This window comes from Typopeltis vanoorti, chromosome 11, assembly GCF_054136105.1.
Source record: "Typopeltis vanoorti isolate ZY-2024b chromosome 11, IOZ_Tvanoo_1.0, whole genome shotgun sequence".
Lineage (NCBI taxonomy): Eukaryota > Metazoa > Arthropoda > Arachnida > Uropygi > Thelyphonidae > Typopeltis > Typopeltis vanoorti.
Genome location: NC_143559.1, coordinates 45842200 through 45867846, shown reverse-complemented (window position 1 = coordinate 45867846; position 25647 = coordinate 45842200). Strand labels below are relative to the sequence as shown.

Sequence of the window (25647 nt, the reverse complement as noted above, 5' to 3'; positions counted from 1 at the left end):
CAGTATTTAATAGAAATCATCAAAGAAAGAGTTATATCAATTAATTTCGGCGATGTAAATCATGGGAGTAATCTCGTAGCTTTAATTCCTGTCCTCTAAAGAGAACCAACCATCTTTCACTGTGTCGACATAATTACTATTGCCGAAATGGCTGTTTCTTTGATAACTAGTAGCAGCATTTCCTAGTAACTACTATTCCACTAACTACTGACGACAAAGAACATATTTCATAACTGAAATAAATACATAATTAAATATTAAAAGAGAATCCTAAACCAAATATACATTTAACATGTCATGCGTTTCGTAAAATAACGTGCTTTTCCAAGAGCTTACTTACCCATCGCAAATGGAATGAAATATTCTGGTTTCACAAAAGATTTTCTATCTGGTGTTAAAAATCTGTCTGGCTTAAATTCACTTGGATTTTTCCAAAGCTTTGGATCATGATGACACGCCCATATGTTGGCCACAACAATAGTTCCTTTAGGAATGTCGTAGCCTCCAATTGTTGTGTCTTCTGAAGCACTAAATGTTGTAAATAAATGGGACGAAAACGTAAACGTGTTAAATATACTAGATAGACTGTCTTTTTTATTGAAACTGTCTTATTATTTTTGTAAAAGTTTCTAAACTCCGATAATTCCTTAAAATAGGAATTAAGAATAATTATCTTTGTGTTACTGATTGGTCATTCTCATCGATAAATAATATTAAAGACAATGTTAGGATATACGTTGCAAAACACTACTCTAAAAATCACATGAGGTTTTAGTGTGTGTGTGTGTGTGTGTGTGTGTGTGTGTGTGTGTGTGTGTGTGTGTGTGTGTGTGTGTGTGTGTGTGTGTGTGTGTGTGTGTGTGTGTGTGTGTGTGTGTGTGTGTGTGTGTGTGTGTGTGTGTGTGTGTGTGTGTGTGTGTGTGTGTGTTGCAAGAATCATATTGTGATTAGTACTACCTCCAAAACAAGAAAAATAATGAATATAGAGAGAAACATCAAGAGATTTAAGTCAACTGATGTTGAGGTCTACTCGGTAGTCCTATTCTTCGATTAGAAAACATCTTGTTTAAACAGCTGCGTTCAACTAGCATTGCAAAATAGGGTTAATCTAACGCTTGTATCTTATTCTTTAAGAATGATGGTGAATGAGAGTTACTGGTTCATTTGAGGCGAGTAACGCTCACAGTAATAATTTTCAAGAAAAAAAATAATAATAATCCAATTATCAGCAACAGACTGTCACAATTACTGTCCCTTCCATTTTGGGTTACGAAAATCAATTGATGATGTTTCGTAGCCAAATAACGTTAGCTTATTGACCTCTCCATTCATAGGAAAGTTCGTTTCATGTGAAAATAATATTCAAAATAAAAAAAAGTTTTCTCCCCTCAATTCTACTGATAATCCAATTGCACATTTGCATTCACTGGTCTTGATCCCCGTCTGTTATATCCGTGTTATGACTGAAATTTGTAAACAGACACTTTTAATTCCTAAAAATATCATATCATGTAAGTAACACACATATATAACAACAACCCAGAACGATAGTGCTTATCAATTATTAAATGAAGAAACACGAAATCCAGTTATAATTTAGTCGGATTTTTAATTTCGTTCAGGATTAGTTTATAATAACCTGACTGCACATCGAAGAAGTCGCAAAATATTTATCACAAAATGAAACTCTGACATGTTTCAATGTTCAGTTCAGAAGGTTAAATGTTTTAACTTAAGAAAATAAAGAATTCATTGAAGATATAAAATATAATTTAAGCTGTTACAAGAGAGAAAGAGATTTGTAGCGTACTCTAGGGGAGGAAATATCAGTGGTTTATAATGATCATAAGAAAATCCTCTTCAAATCATTCGTAAGCATCGTATAATACTCCGATCTGATAAGAAGTAAAGCGTGGGGACTCATAATATTTTAAACAAGAAAAGTTCCATTGCGTATAAATTAGATGAATTCCACCTCCTTCAGACATTTCCTTAACATTTTTTTTAATAGATTCTATTTAATCTTCTGCTCTTTATAATATCTTTCTGTTTCTTTAATTAGCGGATAAAAAGAAATATCAGAAAGGATAAAGATAATAGACAGTAAATTATTCAATTAGTTCGTAATCAACTTACGCTCTTAGGAGATTCAGTGGAACGAGGGTTTTCCATCGCATTATTTCTAATATTGTCGAAGAAGTATAAGGTAATATTAAACGATCCTCGTAAGAAGGCATCTTTTCTCTTCCTATCGTCGAATCGATTTCTTCCTGAACAAGACGTTGAACTTCTGGATATGCTGCCATCACTAAAAGACACCATAAGATAGTTGTCGCTGTGGTGTCACTTCCTGCTAAAAAGAGCGTCTGAATATTTCCCACCAGCATCTTTTCTGAAAGATAAATAAAATAAAACCTTCTCAATAAAAATCAATACGAATGATTGAATATAGAGAATGAGTTTGTTTATGTTGTTGGTATTTATATACAAATTTATGAATTTATATTGATCATTCACATATATCTATATATAGGTTATCTATATATCAATCTATCTTATGACAACATATTTTATTAAGCTTATTCCAAAGAAAGGAGAGGAGATAAAATGAGGAAACTGGCGACCTATCTCCACCATAAACACCGACTGCAAAATAATATCAAAAGTCATAGCCATCAAACTTAAACCAGCTCTGAACGAAATAATAGATAGGCATCAGAGCTATTCCATCTCTGGACGATCTATACACGAAATATCCTACAATACTACAAGAATGAATATAGCTCTACAGGAACATCCCTTCACGCCTTTCACGAAATACTGAAAGAAACAAAAAGAATCTCTGCAAAAGATCGGAATCACTTAGAAAACCCAATCACTCTAGAGCAGGGGTCACCAAACTTCTTTGAAACTTTGAAGGGAACTCTTGAAGGGGTCGACGGACCCCTTCAAGAGTTTCCTGACTTTTTATCGACCCCCTCTATTTACTATTACGTAATTATAACAGAACAAGCAAAAAAGATGTTTATGTGAGTTTTTAGATTGTTTCTTTTATAGTTACAGTGTTTATTGTATGTATAATATAATATATATTATTATATTACTTTTACTACTACTATTACTATCACTAGTAATATCACTGGTATTGCTAGTGATATTAATAAACTACTGGTATTAATATCACTGGTATTACTGCCAGCCCTGCTGAACTCTTCAACATAGAGAAGTTTATTTCTTGAATGGATAACGATTGGATTATAATATGTATGTTGATGCATTTTAGAACATTAAACGCTCACTTGTATGTCGATGCCCAAAAATGAGACTGTGATCAACACGTGCGCGGTTCTTATTTACTTATACGTATTCAATCTCGCTCCCGCCGCGCCGGCTGGGCGGGTACCACTCATCCGTTTATTGGTAGCCCACTTGATTGGCCTCCATAACTATTTCCATGACCTTGTTCCATCTTACAGGTCCTATTCATGTCACTGTTCCCACGATTCACTCTTAATTGCGTTGTCATTCAGGATGGAGGTAATCCAAGTTCGATATCGACCCCCCCAGGGGTCGATATCGACCATTTTGGTGACCACTGCTCTAGAGGAACTGAAAATTGCATGCACATCCTTGCCAAAGAATAACTCTCCCGACCTTGATGGTCTCACAACAGAGTTTTTCCAAGTCTTCTGGAACCAATTCGGGCCACTTCTCCTTAAAACACTGCAAGAAGCCTACCTCAGTGGGCTCCCAGAATCCGTCACGACCTCACTAGCATGATTGATACCAAAGAAAGGAGACCACATGGATATCCGAAACTAGCGTCCAATCTCCCTAATTAATATCGATTGCAAAATCTTTTCCAAAATTATAGCAAACCGAATAAAGCCAACACTGCCTGAAGTTATAGGCCGACATCAAACGTACTCTGTTCCAGGAAGATCAATACATGATAACCTCCATTTAATAAGAGATCTCATCCACATCGCAAACTGTCAACATGAAAACGTAACACTCATCAGCCTTAATCAGGAAATGGCTTTCGACAGGGTAGAGCTCGAGTACCTTTATGAAGTCTTAATGTCATTAGGATATGGTCCTCTCATCATTGAAACAGTGCAATTGCTCTACAGAGATGCACTCTTCTGTTTAAAAATTAACAACAGACTTACCTGCACTTTACCATACTCCAGAGGGATCAAGCAAGGCTGTCCTCTCTCTCTCTCTCTCTCTCTCTGGACAGTTGTACACACTGGCCATAGAACCCTTCTTAAAAAGAGTACAGGACACCATCATCTCAAACGAACCAGCATAATAGAGTCACATCAAAAAATAACCCTCTCAGCATATGCTGATGACGTCACAGTAATAATTCGTAATAACAAAGAAATGAAAGTAACCAATGAAGCACCAGACTATATGCACAAGCTTCAGGGGCCAAATTAAACTCTACAAAAACCACTGATTTCTGGTCAGGCAGATGGAAGGCCAGAACTGATTCTCCGATTGAATGTACCTGGTCAAATGAAGGACAAATATATTTAGGTGTACACCTTGGCAACACCAAAATAGATAATACACTGAACTGGACACAGGTGCACAACCGATTTAAACAAGTACTAGGAAAATGGAACAGCATTCGTTCAATGTCTCACTTAGAGGAAGAATCCTAATAATCAACCAGATGGCTACGAGTGTTCTATGGCATACCCTCAAAGTACTAACACCTCCTGAAGACTTTCTTCATCATATTAAAAAGGCAACGTTTCCTATGGAACAATACTGACTGGACAACATGCTCTGCAATCCACTCAATAAGGGAGGTCAAGGCCTAATTTCCCTTGAAAACAAGATCACATCTTTCAGGATAATCTTTCTGCTAAAGACATTTCAGTCCAATCATTCTTATGTAACCATCTTCAGTTACATCATGAAATCATCCACCGAGGACTAACACTTTCAACAATCCTCCGAATGGCCAGTTCTGTACCACCACCTCCTAAACTACCTCATTTTTACAAAGATGCTCTACAGCGGTGGAAAAATACAGAAATTCGTCACACACTGACAGGATCAACAGAATCAGTTGTACTAACAGAACCACTGTTTTCAAACAGAAACATAACAAGTCTTACAACTGGCCAGCCCTTTCTTTTCCCCACATTAAACTGGGTAGGAGTAAGAATCATAGGGGGGACCTCCTGACCCAGACGCCAAACTGGAAAACTAACATGGCTACCATTAAAAAACTCCAAAATTGAAAAGCAATATCAACTGATGCAAGTTGCTGTTATAAAAGCCTTCCCAGATATCGTTACGCCTGAGAGTATCCGTATTTCTTCAAGAAACTGCGGGGAGCTTACCTTTCATCTTGCATCATCTGAAGCCTCACTTCCAATTCTTCCCTCAGTGCTTCCAACTGCGCCCTTCGTATATTCATCCTTAACCCTCTCAATTACTAAGCTGCACATGCCACCCAGTTTTCAGTGGGATCTTCCATATAAATCGAAGTGTGCCAAACCAGATTCCGACATACAGTGGAGGCTATGGCATAACATCTTGCCAACTCTTACTAATATCAGTGTCTCTTCTGCGAAGTTTCAGGCACCTTGGGGCACACATACCTAACCTGTCCTGCAAACAAAGCGATGATCACCTACGCCCTGAATACAGCCTCTAGCACCTGTAACTACGCACACAGCCAAGAAGACTACTGGAATTTAGTCCATACAGAAGAGAACAAACACAGAATTTGCAATTTCCTCTTCATCCGCACCAAGGCCCTCATTTACAGTTTCTACCTTAAGCACACAAGAAATAACCAGCACCCATCCATCACTGAATCGAAACAAACCCTCATGCGTAGCCTACGTCGGAAACTACAAAGCAGACTTTCGGTGGAATTTGATTATCACAAAGAAACAGGAACTGTCGCAAAATTCATAGAGGAGTGGAATCCAACTGGTACCCTTTTCTGGATTGCCGATGACAATACACTTCAGCTGAAAAATAACTAAAAGTGATACTGAACTGCAATATTGACTCTTACTGAAAGACACATCCTGTCTACCACTAATATACTTTTTCCATCATTTCTTTTGTATATCTGAAAAGAATATCATTTTTTTTTCTCTGTAATATACATTCTTATATAATCCTTTTTGTTATCTATCTTCCAATGTACATTTTATCAAGTTTAATATAAAAAAATATGTATATGTATGCCTTCGGCTTTAGCTCAGGCATCATTCAATCTATTAAGATGATATACGCTAAAGCACACTGTTGCATGAAAATAAACAACAGACTCACCATACTCTGTACCATACAATAGAGGTATTAACCAAAGCTGCTCACTTTCCGGCACACTCTACACAATTGCCATTGAGACTTTTTTGCATAGAGCAGTAGTTTCCAACCTTTTAGCACTTATGTACTCCTTTTAAACCTACTATAAATTGTACCCCATGTTTTTAAAATAGCTGTTTTTAAATACTGACACTTTTCTTCAGTGCTTATCTTAATGTAAAATAGTTATTTTACTTATATTTCACGCAATTACTGATCATTTTTCGTGTACCCCACGGCGGTCCGGCACGTACCTCCGGAGGTACGCGTACCACCGGTTGGGAACCGATGGCATAGAGTAAGCATGCTGCTTAGGGCATCCTGTCCTAAACTTTTTTAAAAAAGCTAACCCTGACAGTATGTGCTGATGATTTTACTGTTATAGCCCGGAAGAAGAGGATTACTACAATACACACACAGCATACCAACGATACCAGCAGCCTCAGGAACCAAACTAAATGTACATAGCACCACAGGACTGTGGTGTGGCAAACGATAAAGCCAAACCGATTACCCAATGTCTGATCACTGGTCCCCAGAGAAAAGAAGTACCTGGGGATTTATTTAGGAAACACGTCCTCTTACGTTGATAACAACTAAGAAACACTAATCAAATGTTTCAAGCAAGTACTAGGAAAGTGGGCAGCAATATGAGTCTCTGCTTCCACACGAGGGAGAGCAATAATTGTTGACCCTATAGACACCAGTGTCTTTTGGCATACACTAACGATTCTCACCCCACCAGTGCAATTTATCAAAAAATACAGTCAACAATCGATTGATATGAAACAAAACAAACTGATTTTCCTACTCCAAGCTATGTACTTCTCTCAAAGAAGGAGGACAACACTTGTTCTCCATTGACAACAGGATGGCAACGTTCGGCACTCGCTTTCTCCTTAACATCCTACAACAGTAAATCGTACAAAAATGCACTAGCGAATATATTTTCACTTCTGCCACTAGAGGTCCCTTTTTCTCCACAACCGTAAGGATGACAACAGTGTACGTGCCAGTGAATCTAAAAAATTTCTAAAAAAATGCCCTTCGAAAATAGAAGACCCTAAACTTCCAACACATGGTGAATACAGCATCCCTTCCTGAAATCCATATAGAACTCATCTTCCACAACACAATGGTAAGGAACCCGATCACTCAAAAAGAGATTTTTTTCCTCCATGGAGCTTGCGAGGCGTGAGAATCTTCGGTTACATTCTTTCTGCGAGCTTCATTTGGTGTTCTCAAAGCTGGAATACGGGAATCAGGCTGAGCAAATACACACCGTAAAACTACGTTCAAGCTGTTATGTCTAATAGCATAACGGAAGAGTGGCTCAGCCCTCCTAACTCAGAAGATTCGGTGCCTTTCTTTCTGATAAAAACTGACAATGCATGGGAGAAACTTACACCCTTCAACATAAACAAAATATGCAGCACTCTAATACAACAGTCGAACCAGAGCGCTTCATTGGAAATCCTGCATCATCTCATCAAACACTATTTCACTGTGACCTACCATATCGCACAAGAGCCACTAAACGCGACGCAGATATTCAGTATAGAATAAGGCACAATGCTCTACCCACTCCAACTATATTACGAATATTTAACTTGGATGTTTCAGATAAATGTCTGTTCTGCTACCGATCAGGAACCGTGCGGCATATCCACTAGTTGCCTAAATTGTGGAAACCATTTGGAAAAAGTGTATTTTTGAGGTTTGATGGCTCATAACACCATTTCTTTTATTGTAATACCATAAAACTATATATCAATGGAAAGATAATTTAATCAAGATTGTAATGCAATAAAATTTGTTCAGTTATCTTTATTCTATGAAACCTTATAGCCAAACAACCAGATAAAAGAAGCACAACTTGCTTAGGTTGATATGAAGTAGCTTTCCTTCACTTGAATGTAGCCAATGAGCATGACTGTATAGATAATCAATCAGTTGTCATCTTGTTTTGGCAATGAGCCAATAAGGTCACAATAGGATTCAGTTATTGATGCCATGTATTGGAGCTGAGAGGAGGACATTTGTCAGTGTGTTATGTGATTGCTATCAAGTTGGTTGGTTATTTTTTGTGTTCTTTCATTTAGTGAGCTTGCAAAACATAATAAAATTAAAGAAATGGCGCAAGGAGTTGACTGGTCACTCAGAATGCGATGTAAAATAGTACTATTAAGTGAACAAGGCTACAGTTATGAAGAAATTAGAAGAAAAAGTGATGGAAATTTAACCAGAGGTGGCATTTCTAAATTTTTGAAGAGGTATAAGGAGACTCAGTCACTACAAAACCAGACTGGTAAAGGCTGGAAAAGGTACACAACAGCAAGTGATGATATAAGAATTAAGAGACTGTGCCTACGTGAAAGAAAAAAATCATCTGGGTGTAAACAGGATGAAATGGCGCAATACAATGTGAAGTTGAGTGCAAGGACTGTTCGGCGCAGACTGCAGGAATTTGGTCTAAATGCTACAATTCCACGAAAAAAACAATTTTTTATCTCTCAAACAAAGGTTAAAACGATTAAACTGGGCTAAAGCTTATGTAAAGTGGTCAGCAGAACAATGGGACAGTGTTATTTGGAGTGATGAGACCAAAATCTCCCTGTTTGGTAGCGATGGAATAAAATACGTAAGGAGAAGAATCGGAGAAAATTTGCATCCTGAAGGTGTGGGTAGAATTTGCGTGATTAATGGGAATATGCCCAAAAATACATAAATGAAATACTTGAGCCCAAACTGAAGCCTTCCGCACATGATCTTTTCTAAGATAATGAAGCATTTATATTTCAACAGGATTCAGCTCCATGTCATGTTGCTGCTGTGTGCAAAAAGTGGTTTGAAGATGATCATATTCCACTGCTGGAATGGTCTGGGAATAGCCGCGACCTTAACCCAATCGAAAATCTATGGAGCGACTAAAGAAACTTGTTAGTCAGAAGCAACCCACCAATAAAACCCAATTAATAGAATCAATAATTCAATCTTGGTTTCACATTATAACAGTTGCAGTACTAAAAAGCTTGGTTCACTCCATGGGAAGGCATTGTAAGGGCGTAATTAACGCTAACGGTTACCCAACTAAGTATTAACTCACATTGTGAGAATTTTTATATATCTCATTTTTTCTATGTGTTTCACTTTTCTTCTTTATAACTTCTGTTCTAAAAAAAAATCCTTCATAAAAATTATTGCGGTACATTCTTCCTTAAATTAATTTCCATTGATATATCATTTTATGGTATTACTCAAAAGTACGTGGTGTTATGAGCCATCAGACCTCAGAAATACACTTTTTCAAAAAGATTTCCACAATTTTGGCCACCAGTGTCTACTTAGAATGCTTAATCAACACCCTATTAATCCATTTGTCTCAAGAAAGGGCAGCCTTAACCTGTGGTAGTCATCATAGGGAAGAGGAGTATTTCAATCTCGTTCATGCAGAGTCAAATAAACATTAGATCTGCAACTACCTCTTAATCACTGCGAAAACTGTAATACACAGCCTTTATCTTCGACATACAATACTAAACAGCACAATAGCTTCAGAGAGAGGCGGATGATCATCTCCTTGCATCCTTCACACAAAAGTTGAGATTGGAACTGAAATGAGCATCGCTACCAACACAGGCAGAACAACAAATTAGATCTTATCCACCAAGACTGAATTCCACGGAATCAACTCCAGGCTGTGCATTGTGACTGCATCATAGTCCGCTTTCCAACATACAAGTGACATCCCTCCCCCTCCCCCCAAAGAGAAGAGGAAGGAAATTATTTTGTGCTTAACAGTATGAATAATGATCACCTGTTACATTCAGATAAATATGTAATATTTTCCTATGGCAACTGCTATCTTCTTACAATATACCGTACCATATCAAAAAACTGTTTTCATGGTATGAAAAAATGTAATTCACCTTATAACAACTGTTATTCCTATGCAATACACAAGAATGAGTATGTAACTACTCTGCCTGACTGCGGAGAACCAAAATCGGCTAATCCTGTAAATAAGATTGTTATTTTTTTAAAATAATATATTATATTATGATAATGATTTTCCTTTCATCCATACGGATGGTAGAGGCAGCTATGCTACCATGCTAGAGAAGTGACTATGAGCAAGGTGGTTTCTCGTTACCTTCCTTGCCGTACTGTATCCTATGGTTGTATCCTGTATGTTCACGGGTCCGATTTGCCTGTTTGTAGGATGAAAAATCCCAGGATAAACTGGAGAAAAACCCTACTGTCCACGCTGAAGAACCGCTAACTCGGCTATGGCTGAGGAAGATCCTTCAGCTGCTCACGTCTCCGACGGGAATCGAACCTATGACATTCCATTCACAGGCATATCGTTGCGAAGCCACAACCACTAGGCTAACCGCGCGAAAATCTATCTATCTATCTATATATATATATATATATATATATATGTGTGTATGTGTGTCATTAGATGGGAGGTGAATTTCTGTTCCTCATAAGACAACGACATCGTTTATTAGAAGTCTGAATTGGATTGAAAGAAAAAAAAATTAACAAAGAATAGCAAAAAATTTCTTATAACTTCCATTGTACTATTATCCTATAAGTTAAAACTTTTCCGGGATGGTAGTCACATAAAAAACATAAAAAAATGAATAAAACTTAATATAGGGTACTTAATATTTTTGTGAGTTTATTCCTTAATTTCGAAATAACAACTTTTTTCTATCAGAAGATATGATTTTATATGATTTTCTCTCTTCAGATTTAGAAACTTTGTACACCTAAATCAAATTCTATGTAAATGAGTATTGTATATATGGAACTGACCTGTAAAGGAATTATCTGGATCATTTTGTCTTTTTTTCATTTCAACAAGATAACCTTCAATATAATCACGAACATCATCCTCATCCAAATAATTTCGATGTGACGCTACTTCATCGCTGCAAAAAAGTTAAAAGTTCTTGAACCACATGAGTAATTTTCATACAAAACTTCATAAAGAAACAAAAATTAGATATTTTAGAAACAACACAAACATTTTTTGGTGTTAGTTTCTCTCTCATGAGGTTCTTAAGAAGTTTCTAAAGAAAAATTGTAATTGATCTCCTTACGTATGTTAAAATAAAAATTTAGTTCACTTGTTTAGAGTAAGCTATACAATATCTTAGAGTAGCTACGGGCGATTTCATTTTATTTCTGCATATGTTTGATTTTCTTTTCCAAATAGCATCGTACACAACAGCATGTAGATTGCATTCCCCCCTCCTCCAAACAACCCTCAAGACAACTTTCGTATCAAATGTTGATATTTGTGAACTTCAGAGAATATCTAAACACCATTTTCTACTATAGATTTTTATTACTTAACTTAAAATTTAATTAAAAAACTTAACATTGTTGGAAAGGAATCTTCAAAAGAACCCTGATAGGCAGCAAACGTGTAATTATGCTGAATTTAATTATCCGAGCATTGACTGCGGGAGCAATGCAGTGTTATGAGAAGAAAGAAGTTGAGTTGAATTTATCGATCTGTTGCTTTCACATCTTCCTTTAGCAGACTGGAACTCAAGGTTAGAGAGTGTCGAACAGGATTATAACAGTAACAGAGAGAACTGCAATTAAATAATATCTCATTGTTGCATTGCTCACTAGTGAGTGTGATCTGGAAATGGGCTAAACTCAAATGCAAAAAATAAACGTTACATGCTAAATTAAAAAGCAGGAATTTATGATACCTAGAAGAATATTAGGCTGTTCCATTGTATCAGTTGCTGGATGTGAAGGATATCAACAGTGCAGGAAAAAGGCGCAATATCGCATATGTCTAGACTTCAAAGAATAAATAGATATGGTCAGTATGAAATGATGTCCTGTGTAATCTTTATCACAAGATTTTTAAAAAGGAAATGATGAGCATATAGTGCCAAATATCAAGCTTTATATAGAAAACAAATTCTGAATTTGAAAATGAACGGGTTCCGTAAGTCAACGGCAGGCTAAAGAATTATGCTGCAGGTGAATAAAAGAAATATTATGAAACTAATAACACCCCATTGTATAAGATAGGTTCAACTCATAATAATTCTATCATTTCCCAATCAAGGGATGATTGCGAAATGATAAATGTCCCTCAACGCATATCGTACTCAAATTTCAGAAATTATTTTTTAACTAATGGAGTTTTCTTGTGATAATTGCCATCAATACGGATAACTTAACTAGCACAACTCAATCTATACACTAGATCAGTGGTTCCCAAAGTCGACAGTACCAAGCTGGCGGGCCCTGGAATGATCCGGGAGGAGGGGGGGGGGGGTAGTAGCCTCATGTGCAATAGGGGACGGTGGAAGCATAAAGCGCAAAAATTAGGTGCTGAAAAAATTTTATTATCAAAATTTTTGATGATATAACTGTTGTATGACGTAAGTAAAAGCCGTAATTGTTGCTTTATAAGGAAACGTACAAAATGCAAGTTACAGCCGATTAGCGTTGAAGTCGACGACAGGTCTTAACAAGCAAAGTGCTGGCAGCGCGCACTTTCAAGTGATCGGGATTTTACAAGTCCAGTACGAATCAGCAGGAATATGTGCATGTTATCACTTGTTCACTGAATAATACGTGAGACGTACGAAAGCGGTTTTAGATTGTTTCTGAATTGTGTGAGAAGCAGTTAGCAGCTTGATGTAGTGCATAAAAATTTTATGCATATTCGATACCTAGTCGGTACCTTAATTACACGGATTACACACAAAGTAAATTATTATTGTTCCAATAAAACAGTTGTTCCAGTTAAAATGGTTGTTCCAGTATATCGATTTTATAAACTCTTTGACTCAGTGCTACAGTTTTTCAGAAAACAGAGATAATTCTTTACGAGCCAGCTTGATTAATATCAAAAGTGACGTAGCTTATTTGATCGACTTGCTTAATGAAACAAGTCTACAACTCCAAGCATATGAGCTGAATTTAAAACAAAAAGTGTTATTTCTGCGATTCTTTCAAAACTTGTCCTTTAACAAACGAAACTTAGGACGAGGATAAGTTTCAAAATCTATCAACAGTGGGAAAATATGAAGACGTACTCAGTTTATTGTCAGCATTCGGAGGCTCTCCATTGTGATTGCAACCAATGATTTAATCTTGAAATATTCTTGAAACGAAAATACCCGATTGGGTTTTGGAACCAATTTCAAGTACAAACACAGAAGAATTTTTACAATTACAAGAAAAACTGATAGAAGTAACAACAAATGAGGAATTGAAATTAAAATTCAGCAACGGGTACCAACAGTTCTGGCTACAAAAGCAGGTTAGCATACTTTATCCTGAATTGCGGGTTGTAATAAAAAAAAGTGTTTAATCGCATTTCCATCATATTCAGTGGAACGTGGGTTCAGTGCGGTCACAAATCTTTTATCTAAAAAAAGAAACCGATTGCAAATAGCTGATTGCGGTGATTTAAGAATGTACTGACAAATATAAAGCCAAATATTAATAATCTGGTAGCAGCACACCAGGCTCATCCCTCTCATTAGGACTGTTTTTAATGATACTGATCATTATTTACTATTTTATGTGCGATTTTTACATATGTGCAATTTATGTTTGTTTTCTTAATTTTGATAGTGTTATCAAAATTTCAGTTCCAACTTGTCCTAAGTTTACTGCTATGTTTCTTTTGTTGAATTCAATAAATAGTTTTAAATTTTCAGTTCCAAAGTGTCTTATTTTCAAACTCCAAAAATCTCTACTAGATGTATAATGAAATGTAAATTTGTTTCTGTATCTATCTGTTTGTTCGCTTAAAACTCGAGAATTGCTAATCCTATGTTCATACGATTTTCTTTTATGTCTATCAAGCAGAGCTGTTAAGACCTTACAAAGTAGTTTCCAGGGGGGGGGGATTAATTTGTTTTGGAAAAGGTAAACCAAATAAGTTAGGGAACCACTGCACTAGACAAAAAAACTCAAGTGTATGAAAAGGAAAAGATAAAAGACCTGTTGCGTAGATTAATTCCTATCGTCATATGAGGTATTAATCTACGAGCTGATGTTGATTATCAGCACGTATTATGCAAATGAAATGTTCAGCATAACTGGATGTTTATTTTACCTGGATGTATAAGATCCTCCGAACACGAAAAATTCCATGTGAGGGGAAAAATGTATCATAATCACTTAGCAAAAGGGTGGCAGAAATTCTGATGTATCAAACTATCAACCTATCAGTATTTCTGAGTAGTGATGAAGCATATCGAAAAATTGATAAGAGATCGTATACAGAAATAGTTTGACAGAATGTCTGTACCTTGCAATAAACAATGTAGGTTTACTAAGGAACTGTCATGTTTGAGTAGTTTGATAATAATGTCATTGTTAAAATAGAAAAGTGGAATATATACACCACGCCTTTTCGAATTTCATGAAGGTTTCGATAGGAATCAGCAAGGAAGGCTGATGCATAACTTCCAGATGGATTATAAACGTCTAGATTGATTAGGATGCCTCACTGAGAGATATCAAAATACAATTAAAATGGTGGTGGGGGCGATGTGATTCTACAAACGCTATTGTGACCAGTGATGAATTCCACGTATCAGTTCCTGTCCACTGTTATTTCAATCTTTACATTAACATCATTTGGAATGATTTCAAATGATGTTAATGTCAAATGAAATTCAAACTACCTGTGATTGCAGGTAGTTTGAATTTCATGAATTCTAATTTCTTCTTCTTTCTATTTTCCGGGTTACACGTCTTAGAAAATTAGAAAGAAGAATGAATTCTTCTTTCTAATTTTCTAAGACGTGTAACCCGGAGTATGCGATGTGAAGCTCAATGCCATGTCTACTCTATGTATGTGATTCAGTTGTATGAAGAGCAAAAGGCAACAGAGCTGTTGGATGAATGATTTGCATTCATGCAACAACATCTGCGATGTTTATCTCAACTGCTCCTATCTAACATTGCTTTTAACAGGCGGGGACATTTTGTGTACTCCAAGTATCTTGTTTTTTTTTGCTATTAACCAGTATATTAATGACAATGACACATATTAACGGGAAAAGAACGATGTTTACTGACACTCATAATACAGGTAGAGTAATGTGTGATATGACACACAAAGGATCTGAAGAACGATTTCAATAAGCATAAAATGAAATAGTGGGCATTTGAAAAAGCGAGATCTCCGTTAGTAAATGGTAAGTTAGGCAATTGTTTGTGGTGAAATCTCTAATGCCACATCATATTGGATCAGTCTAGAAGGAGCGCAGGTTATGCTGGAAAGGAAGCTGAGATTTAAGTTTCATATAGCAGTGAGTGACTGTAACAACAATCCATTGGATAACAGTAATACTGAAAGGAAGATTTTATTTCATTATGGGTAGTTTCCTTTTCTCTATTTATGAAGCCTTGATAAGACCTCACCTTACCTCGTCTTTGCAGATCTTATTTTAACTCAGCTGATATAAATACAGTGGAGAGGAGTTGTTAAAATATATATCACGATTATGGAATATAAATTTTTAAGACCGAACGAAAAATTTATAGATTATAGGCAGCAGCTAAGAGGAGGAAAAAATTGATATGACAGAGAGAAACTTCTAAAAGGCATAACACGTGTAGATGGACATTTTCCTTTTTCACCCACAGGAAGCAGATGAGAAGACATTTTTGAAAGTTGATAATGAAGGCAGCCAAAATAGGAAGATGTGTACTTTTTATTTATTTTTCACAAAACCATGGGTGCTAGAAATAGCTAATATTGGAGGTGATAAGTGATGTGAATGAATTCATGAAAAATGATAAACGGCCTTCATCAAACTTCCTCTGGATTAATAATAATAAGAAGAGGAAGGAGAAGAAGAAGAAGAAGAAGCCATTCTTTATGCTTTTAAATATAAATACGGATATTAAAACTTCAAGAAATGAGTTATTCACCACTCACCACATCATGTTATATAAATCTGTAAAAATTTTCGTCACCTTGGAATTTTTCATCAGCATTATGAAAGGCCTTAAATATGGAAAAAATGTAGGTATGTCGAAAATGGGAACAACATCCACAAATTTATTCAACAGATCATTTAATTTTTTTCTTTTCGGATCCGAGTATTCATATCTCTCTCCAAATATCATTGATACGATATTATTTGATACGCTAGAAAGAATGAGATCATGAAAATCGCTGGGCTTGCCATTACATTCATGAAGGGCTTTTACAAAATCCGATATTTCTTCCTGAAAGATAGAATAATAAGATGTTAGATATTTTTTTAAAAAAGAATTTTTCTACAATGTAATTTATGTATATCTCACTAACAGGAAATTCTCGTATGCGTTATAAAATATAACTTTAATTATATTATTATTTTTCGCATATATTGCATATCTGCATCCACAAATTCTGTTTTTAAAACACCTCCTCTCCAACACAAACACAGCATAGGAATATAAAAAACATAAACCATTTCGCCGGATAAAAAGAGCTTTTAATGTTCATGAAGCGTTACGCATATGAAGTTACACACCGTATATCACTAAAAAGCTTACTTATTATAATATTTCTAATCCTCGCGTTTCTTTAGATTTCTATATACAAAAGTAGTGGACATGGCAACATGCGAGTAATAGAAAGTAAAAAATGCACACCTTAAGGTTTTAATATAATGCATACCTGTCAAAGTTTTCAGGTTAATCATATAATGACATTCAGGCAGGGTTAGATATTTTATAGTTTGCTAGGGGGATCCACCCCCCCCTGACGCCTACGGTGCCCAATCCCCCCGACTTCCGGACTGGTAGGCAGGTTCTCCTTGACTGATGACTCGATTTTGAAGACTCGAAAGGCAGGTTCCGCCTCCCACCTGGCGCATACAGCGCCCAACCCCCCGAGTTCCAGACTAGTAGGCCGGTCCTCCTTGAATTATGATGACTGGAATTTTGAAAACTCGAAAGGGGTTCCCCCCCTGTGCCTACGGCGCCCAACCCCCCGAGTTACGGACTGGTAGGCCAGTTGAATTCTGATGACTCGAATTTTGATGACTCGAAAGGAGGCTCTCCTCCCCCCCCTACGGTTCCCCCCCCCCCCGAGTTCCTGACTGATAGACCGGTCTCCTTGAATTCTGATGACCCGAATTTTGAAGACTCGAAAGGGGGGTAACCTCCCCCCCCCGGCGCCCATCCCCCGAGTTGCGGACTCGTAGGCCAGTTCTTGAATTATGATGACTCGAATTTTGAAGACTCGACAGTCAGGGTAGCCTCTGAGTTTCAAAATGTTTCAAATAACTTGACGAAAAACGTGACAAAAAAGCTTATCATTTTATATTATAGAGTATATTTATATTTTCTTATTCATACATTATAGCAATTTTTATTCTATTCTTATGGTTATATATCCTTAAGAAAGTCTGATACGATCATAATATTTTATCCACTTTGAACTTTGGTATTATGCTTATGAATACATGTAATGTTACGAAACGGTATAGCATTGCGGGAGGTGTTGAATCTGGGTGACATAATTCCTTAGAAAAATGTTTAGTTGACGGATTTAGTCATGGAATGAGCACAAAGATGACATTCTCTTTCTCTCTCACTGCAATATTAAATCAAATAATTCAAACTGGAAGAGCCTGATTAAAAGAAATTGTTCTATACCTTTATAAGAGTATTCTGTATTCCTTTATACTCCAAGAATAAAGAAATCATCACAAAAGAGGTGAGAAACTGAAAACTCTGAATAAACAAAGTCATTTTTTTATGTTGCTCCCATCCACCATCGTTTATTTCCTTCTTTTTGTGCAGGGTGGGCTAAGGGTTTTGTCTATTTTTATCAATTTCACAATTTGATTTTGTATTTTTAATTTTTTAGATGATCGGGTAACGCTTCTAGCATTCTAATATTCACCTCCTACCTAAAGACAATCACAAATATCCATGCCTCTGGAAGGATTTGAACGCGCAAGTCTGTTATCTGGAAAGCAGATCTGCTACTCAAGCAACAAGGCCAACATTCTAAACAAATTACTGGAGAAGACAATGCGTTGAAAAGACTAAGAAAAGTCACTCAAAATTTAACAATAGTACTAAATTCCCAACAAATAAAACTTATAATTACATCTATTTTCAAACAGGATAAAAGAAACAACACTCTGAACAAACAGACCTACAGCCATAAACGTCTTCTTTAAACCCTCGATAAAGTAACACATGCTACACGACATAACTATTCATAGTTCCATTCAAAATCATGATACCATAATCATTTTTTTTGCTTTTCGTAAATCATAATTCATGTAATAAAATTATTAGAAGAGATCACCGACCCCACAAATAAAATCTCCATATAGTAAACAAAGTTGGCAAAAACCCTAACGCTATACAAATAACACGGAGTCCTTCATGCTTCTATATTATTACTTAGTCTGTGCGACATTTACTTTAATTTGATTCATTTGTATTGATTGTAATTAATTAATTACATTAATTTTAGTTGGCAACAAGAAATCAAATATTCGCATTTACAGATTACACTGCAGTACTACTTGTAATTATTTTGACACGTCAAAAACATATCAATTATTTGAAATTTTTAAATTGTTGTGAATTTTAGTTTCCTTGACTTCAATTTAGTGAATGAAATATGATAAGAATAATAATTAAAAATGTGTGTTATGTGACTCAGATTATTTTAAACAAAAAAGTAATTTTTGTTCAAAAAGCATATTGAAAAGTTTAAAATAATTAAAAAATACTGATATATATTATATTTTGAAATCCAAGACAAAGATAGAAAAGACCATATTGAATTTACATCGTTGAGACAAAACACAATGGAATTTTATAATTTATGATTTTTAGGTATTTATTTGCCGAATGATCTGTAATACATCTGGATTTATTGTTCAAATAAGTTCTGAGCAACTAAAGATCAGTGATGCTTTCAGCTTTATTTACAATAGCCTATTACATATTAAATTCAATATACATGGTATTACATAGTAAATTCAGTACTCTTATAGAACTTACCTTTATATGCTCTTCCATTTGTCCTTTGCCGAAACCTAAGTCCCTTAATATATGAAGAGAAAATCTACGCTGCTGTTGCCATTCTGGTCCATTTATAGAAACGATACCTAAAGATAGAAATATTCTATGAGAGATGTTCCACTAAGAAATAAACTTTGTTGATTTGATTGAATATTATTCAATATATCCAATATCAACAAAGTTTACAAAATAATTAATGATGAAATTAACTTTTGAGATAGGCTTGCTGAAATATTCAACAAGAACTGTTGCGTACTAATAGTCCCTGGATTGACTTTGATGAGATACTGCAGTGTAAAGAAACAATGAGATCAGCGAAATTTATTGAAAACACTAATAAAGCGCGAATATATAGATTATTGGGTAGATTCCATGATTATGGGTATTGCAAGTAACTCTAATGCTGAAGATTATATGCTCATTAGTTCTCTAGTATATTTCCAAACTTCTAAGTTTCTTTCTACATTGGTAAACACAGCTGAATTCACAATAGTCTCCTCTCCAATATTATAATTTTTTGGTATTGAATACAAATATACATACTAGAAATTGGTAAATTAGTTGCGTGGTTTACCATATCAGTATTTAATAATTTGAATAGATTTATAATTCGTTCATGTTAATATTTGCCATGATTAAAATCGTAATTATAACTGTAAATAACTGACACTATTTTACTGCCCATCCCATATTCTTAAAGGGATAAAAGACATACATGAAATGTGAGACTGCTCATTTTGAAAGAATCAAACTTAATCTGATAATTTTAAAAGAAGCAGCCATTCGGTTGGAGTGTGCGATGGAAAGAAGATGGTATCTCGAAGTGAGAATGCAGATTATGAGGAAAAGTTAATAATTTGTGACTGATAACGCTAGGATACAGGATAACGTGAATTGATACAATAGAGACCTAATGTTTAACCTAATGTTTCTGCACCGTGCACTATTGTTCCCAGCCGTGCACGCATTGATTGCTGATTCTGAAAATAAACTTCAATCAGATGATTTACACATAAAGAATAGTCTACGATTACAAATGATAATCGTAGCAGCAGAAGTGACATCAATAAAAAATTGAGTTATCATTGTTGCCCTTGCATTACATATATACTTTATTAACGATCCTGTGCCAACAAATGAATATATAGTTTTGTTTTTGACTTTTGTGAAAAGTTTATTTTGAATTCGAAAGGAATTTTTAAACAGTTTCACAACTCCAAATTTCTAAACACAAGAAACATTCTAAAAATTAAGCATGATCTTGATACTATATTTTTAATTTGCTCACTAATATTTTTACTGTATGATTTTCTTTCCAGAATAAATTAAAACACACTGCCAGTTATTTTAAACGTGTTCCATATACGTTAGAGGTTTAGCCATCTGCCTGATAGATAAGGAATTTATAAGATTTTAATAAAAATTTATGCACTACGTTTACACTTACTTTTATCCTCTGGATCTAAATGAAATGTAGATGGTAATGGTCTTTCCAAAAACTGCCATTTGCTTAAAGCTTCTTTTGTGCTTGCGAAGTCTCCCAGAATAACAACATGTCGGTTTCCAAGATAGATGCTAATAGAACAGAAACAGGGGACAAATTAGCACAAGTCTGCGTATGAAACATGAGTTTAATATTTCATTAAATTTTTCGCTCAACTGAGATATTATAATCTCCTTTTATTGATTATTTTATAGTATTCATGTTTAGTGTGATGTTTAAAATAAATTCTGCCTGATTTATTTAGCACACGCAGAAACAGAAGGATATTTTAAGAAATATTCAGTATTTACATATTTTAAAAGCTATACAAAAGAATCAAGGTTTGGTTGACAGTTTTGTCTCAAATGCACTGCGAATAGCTGGACGTATAATAACACGGACATTGAGTTTCGTGAAACCCCATGTTTTGCCTATAAAAGGATAAATAAATAAATTGGCGAGATGGTTTTCGGGCTAGCCAATAAAGTTATCCATCCTTATAAGGACTGGCTTAAAGGGGCTAAGCAACAATGCTTTTTATCTTCCCTGTTATCTGTAGAAGACAGTGTAGGGATAAGGTGTAATTGAGCTATTAAAGCTCTGATCATGGCAGGAGGGTAACAGCAATAGCCAAGCCTCAGTTAGAACTTCATTGGCTACAGAATTGCTATCCATTACCCTCCAAGGGTATTAATCACCCCATCTCACGGTCGATTCTGTTCCATTTCCCGCCCACCCTCCAATAAAGTTATTCGCCTAACGGAAAGCCTTATATCAGCTAAATCTATGTGTTCTGCAGGTGTTTTAAGGATATGTGAAAATTAAACCTACGTTTTTGAGTAAACAAGAATAATCCTCCTAGTTTCGTAAGAAACCAGCATAATATTTTCAGTTGTAAATTGTCTTATGAAAGATCTTTCAAAATCGAACTCGGATTCTTTGAACAAACTGCAAATAATATTTCAAACTCCTTTTTTCGATATCACTACAAAGGTTTTATTTGAATTCGTATAATCACTGAGTTTGATGTGTTTCTTTATGATTTCTCTTTGTTTTTCTGTCTCGTGGGTAATCATGTAATTAAGAGATAGTAATACAGAATTATTAACTGAAAGTGGACATCTTATCACATACACGTGCATAACTTGACTCTTGCTATCAGATAGCCGTTTCAACTCCTCGCCTTTTCACACGCCCATAATTCCCATCCTATTCAACTCATTCTATAATCGTTTCATGTCAGTCGCATTTACTGACTATCCTGCCTATCTTATTATTATCACTGAACAGCCTACTCACTTCAAACTCTTACCAATATCATTAATATAAACACTGAATAACAATGTACCTACATTGTTATTTGTGCTAATGGATTGGTGCCAATGATAGGTCGCTGATTGCCTTAAATAATGTAGATTAAGTTCCCGTATATACAACTTTTTGATCATTGTCTGTCAACCACACTCTGAGTGAAGGAAAAGTTTTACAATCAACACCGATATATCTAAACTATTATCGAAAGTAGTTTTCATGTAATAGTTATAGAAAACACAGTCTTATATAATATAGGGCTGAAGTTTTAACAGTCTACACAAAATAGGGAAAACAGCGATAAAATAATGCATCCAGTTAACAAAAAGGACGAACTTTTTTATAATAAAAATCATTATTAACAAAGCATAACTGTGGATCTTTAACATCTCATTTTCAATTTTAGCGATTATTATTATTTTAAAGTGTTGTCATACTTTCTATTTGACTCCTTTTCATTTGATCAAAGACACGGCAGAAAGAACATTGCGGAAACATCTGACCGTTTTTCAAAACAGGGAACTGGGATTTACAAATTCAAATTTAAAAAAAAAAGCTTATTCGTTATACGCACATAAAGTCTAGTGGCGTAAACCTAACGGGTCTCATTCTAATAGGTGTTTTCACTAAGTTGATGATTTAATACACAATAGTCACCACAAGAGTCTATCCCCATTATAATTGCTACCAGAACATGTTCGAAAAGAGAAACAATGGTATGGTTACTCGTTTAGCATTTTTTCCCTAGCATATAGACATACAAAACCTGGTCACTGTGTGTGTGAGTGTCGTCTTCTATGCATACAACTATGAAATTCAGAGCATCAAATACTGCTGTTGTTAAGAAACGTTTTTATAAAATATAAACGTTAAGAAATTTGTAATTTATTTCTAGAATTTAACTGATAATACAGCTCATTGTAAATTCTAATAAATAGTACAGGAATCATCTACCAGCCATGGTCATGAAACATTAACTGTTTCATGTAATATTGTTTTTTGTTTTTATTTTTTATTTAATAAAATTTAAACATATATATATTTATTTAATCATTTATTTATTATTTTAATAATAAAAATAAGAATAATTATTTATTATTAAAAACAATAAATCATTTTAATTATCTATTTATTTATTTTCAAATCATATCTGTCTTATTATCATGGTTTTCAAAAATTGTTGTCAAAAGTTTCATAATTTCTTTGAGAATTTCACCAATAAAAATTAGGATGATTATTATCAGATACAAGTCAAAACAGTCAAATTTAAATTAAAACAACTACGATATTTTGTAATTTCGAGAATTTTAGATCCTTTGTTTTGAGTTCTCTGCTTATGATATTGTTACCTCCACTGGATACAGAAATATCGATAATGAAATCTCGTAAATATTCATTAATTGTAATAAAAATCACAAAGAAACAGAATAATTACAAAATGTGAGAAATGTACAAAATAATAGCGTTTTTTCATTTCACAATTACTATAACTAGGTTACGAATAACTCAGGACCTACCTAAATACGTTGCCGTATTTCTTAGCTAGTTTCATTAAGGTTAGGAACGAGTATTTTCCTAGAAATGGATAATATCCTAATAGAGGAAGACCCATGGGGCCAGGAGGAAGATTTCCTCTGCGCCGTATACCTTTATATACCACATATAGAATGCTAACAATCACTACAAGGCTTATTGGTATATTACCAAAAAGGTTCTCCGCTAATGCTAACAAACCTGTGAACGCCATCTTGGATCCAGTAAAATGTAAATCTCGCGACGCAATTCCAATTTTTCTCACTCATTTATATCGTTAGTTATCTGATAAGAGTATATGAAACACCTCCCCTAGTAGTGGAAGTATTTGAAACAAAAATATAATTCATTATTTTTTTTTTATTAAATTATATTTATATTAAATATAAATATAATATTTTCACCTTAATTCACGAAATGCATGAATTAAAGTAAAAAATATTCGAAAGAATATATATATTTTTTAATTTCTAAACAAAATTTATATAGAAGCGTACAATTTTCATTTAAAACATATCGTGTTCGAGAGTATAGATAAGTTCGATTAGATCAAGGATCTTATTTCATCTTTATCAGATCGATAACATACCCGAGTTGATGTATAAATTATGCAATGTCAATGAAATTTGAATTAACTTCAAGGTTATATGCTATTGCATAACTTTTGTGCTTTATTACATTCGTATATAAAAGTGTGTAACTAATTTTCTTACAAAGTGTCAGAATTTTAATATTTTAATTAGCATATTCGATATGAAGAGAGAGACTTTTAGAAATCCACAAAATGAATAAAATAACCGAAGTAATTCCCATCATAAGGAACATAATGTTATAATGAAAAGAAGAAAAAACTTCCGACAGCTTCCTATTAGGAGTATCCGTTCTTTATATTGTATATTAGCATGTAATTCAGAAGGATACTACTTAATGTATTCGACCATTATTTAAATTTATCGGAGTATTTCCATTTTGGACGAAATCGTTTCATACATCCTAAAGGTATGCTGATTTCTGTTTTCCATTTTTCGTGCGCAGTTACTTATTCAGATGGTGCACAGTTCACGTACGTTCGTGAAAAAGCAGAAAGAACAGTGTATTATGAATCGCCCTTTTCTAATTAGCAAGCTTTATTAAGTTCCCTGATTGTCCATATTTATATCGATTAACTTTTTTTTCATGTAGTCTGTAGACTAAGGGAAAAAATAATCTTTCGATCTATCTAAATATTGTTAAGTAATGTATGCAATGAAGCCGTTAAAGAAGATTTTGTTCATAATTTTGTACAAAATTACAGAATTCTGTAGAATAATTAAGAATGTACAGAATTCTTGCGATGATTTCTTCTGGATAAAAATTGTTATAAATTTCATCCACATCGTAGAACTATGAACATTTGTATTTCTTATTTTTGATAAACACCAATGATGCGTATGTCACATCACAACATCAGAAGTAATCTGATATCGGTTATGCTGAACAAGTAACTTGTTCCTAACTAGCTAAGAATTTCTCAGCAGATTTCGAAAGTAATATAAAATTCTAGGTAGCTATTAATAATACAGAGCATCAAGAGGCTGTCCTTTCATACGTGGAGAATTTTTAATATTTCAGTTACGAGTACACAACCGAAATGTCAAACACTTTGGAGAAGTTAGTGTGAGCGTATCGTTTTGTAGGTCAACTTACTTTGAAGTTACTGAAGTATAAGACAAAAACTAACTTCAAGAGTACTAAGTTCAATCCTTTCGAGTTTTGAAGTAAGTTCGTTTGCAAAATATTCATATTTAAAGTGCAGGTAACGCGAAACATGGGACAAAGATATGATATGACATGACAAAGACATTATGTTTCACTAATGTATCAAAAATTGATACATTAGTGAAATATAATAATATTACACAGCAATATCATAATGCTTG

General features: G+C 34.6%; 1 protein-coding gene across 1 annotated transcript in view; it reads right to left on the bottom strand.

Annotated features, from left to right (window-relative positions):
* Positions 1-23947, bottom strand: part of LOC150101502 (cytochrome P450 2J2-like) — a 29183-nt gene extending 5236 nt beyond the window's left edge. The window contains exons 1-7 of the mRNA XM_090400718.1: positions 23713-23947; positions 20849-20976; positions 19381-19487; positions 16298-16590; positions 11173-11288; positions 2137-2392; positions 341-528 (exon numbers count right to left, since the gene is read on the bottom strand). Coding sequence (XP_090256844.1) covers positions 341-528; positions 2137-2392; positions 11173-11288; positions 16298-16590; positions 19381-19487; positions 20849-20976; positions 23713-23942 — 1318 coding nt within the window. The 5' untranslated portion in view covers positions 23943-23947. The remainder of the gene's footprint in view (positions 1-340; positions 529-2136; positions 2393-11172; positions 11289-16297; positions 16591-19380; positions 19488-20848; positions 20977-23712) is intronic.
* Positions 23948-25647: the final 1700 nt, after the last annotated feature.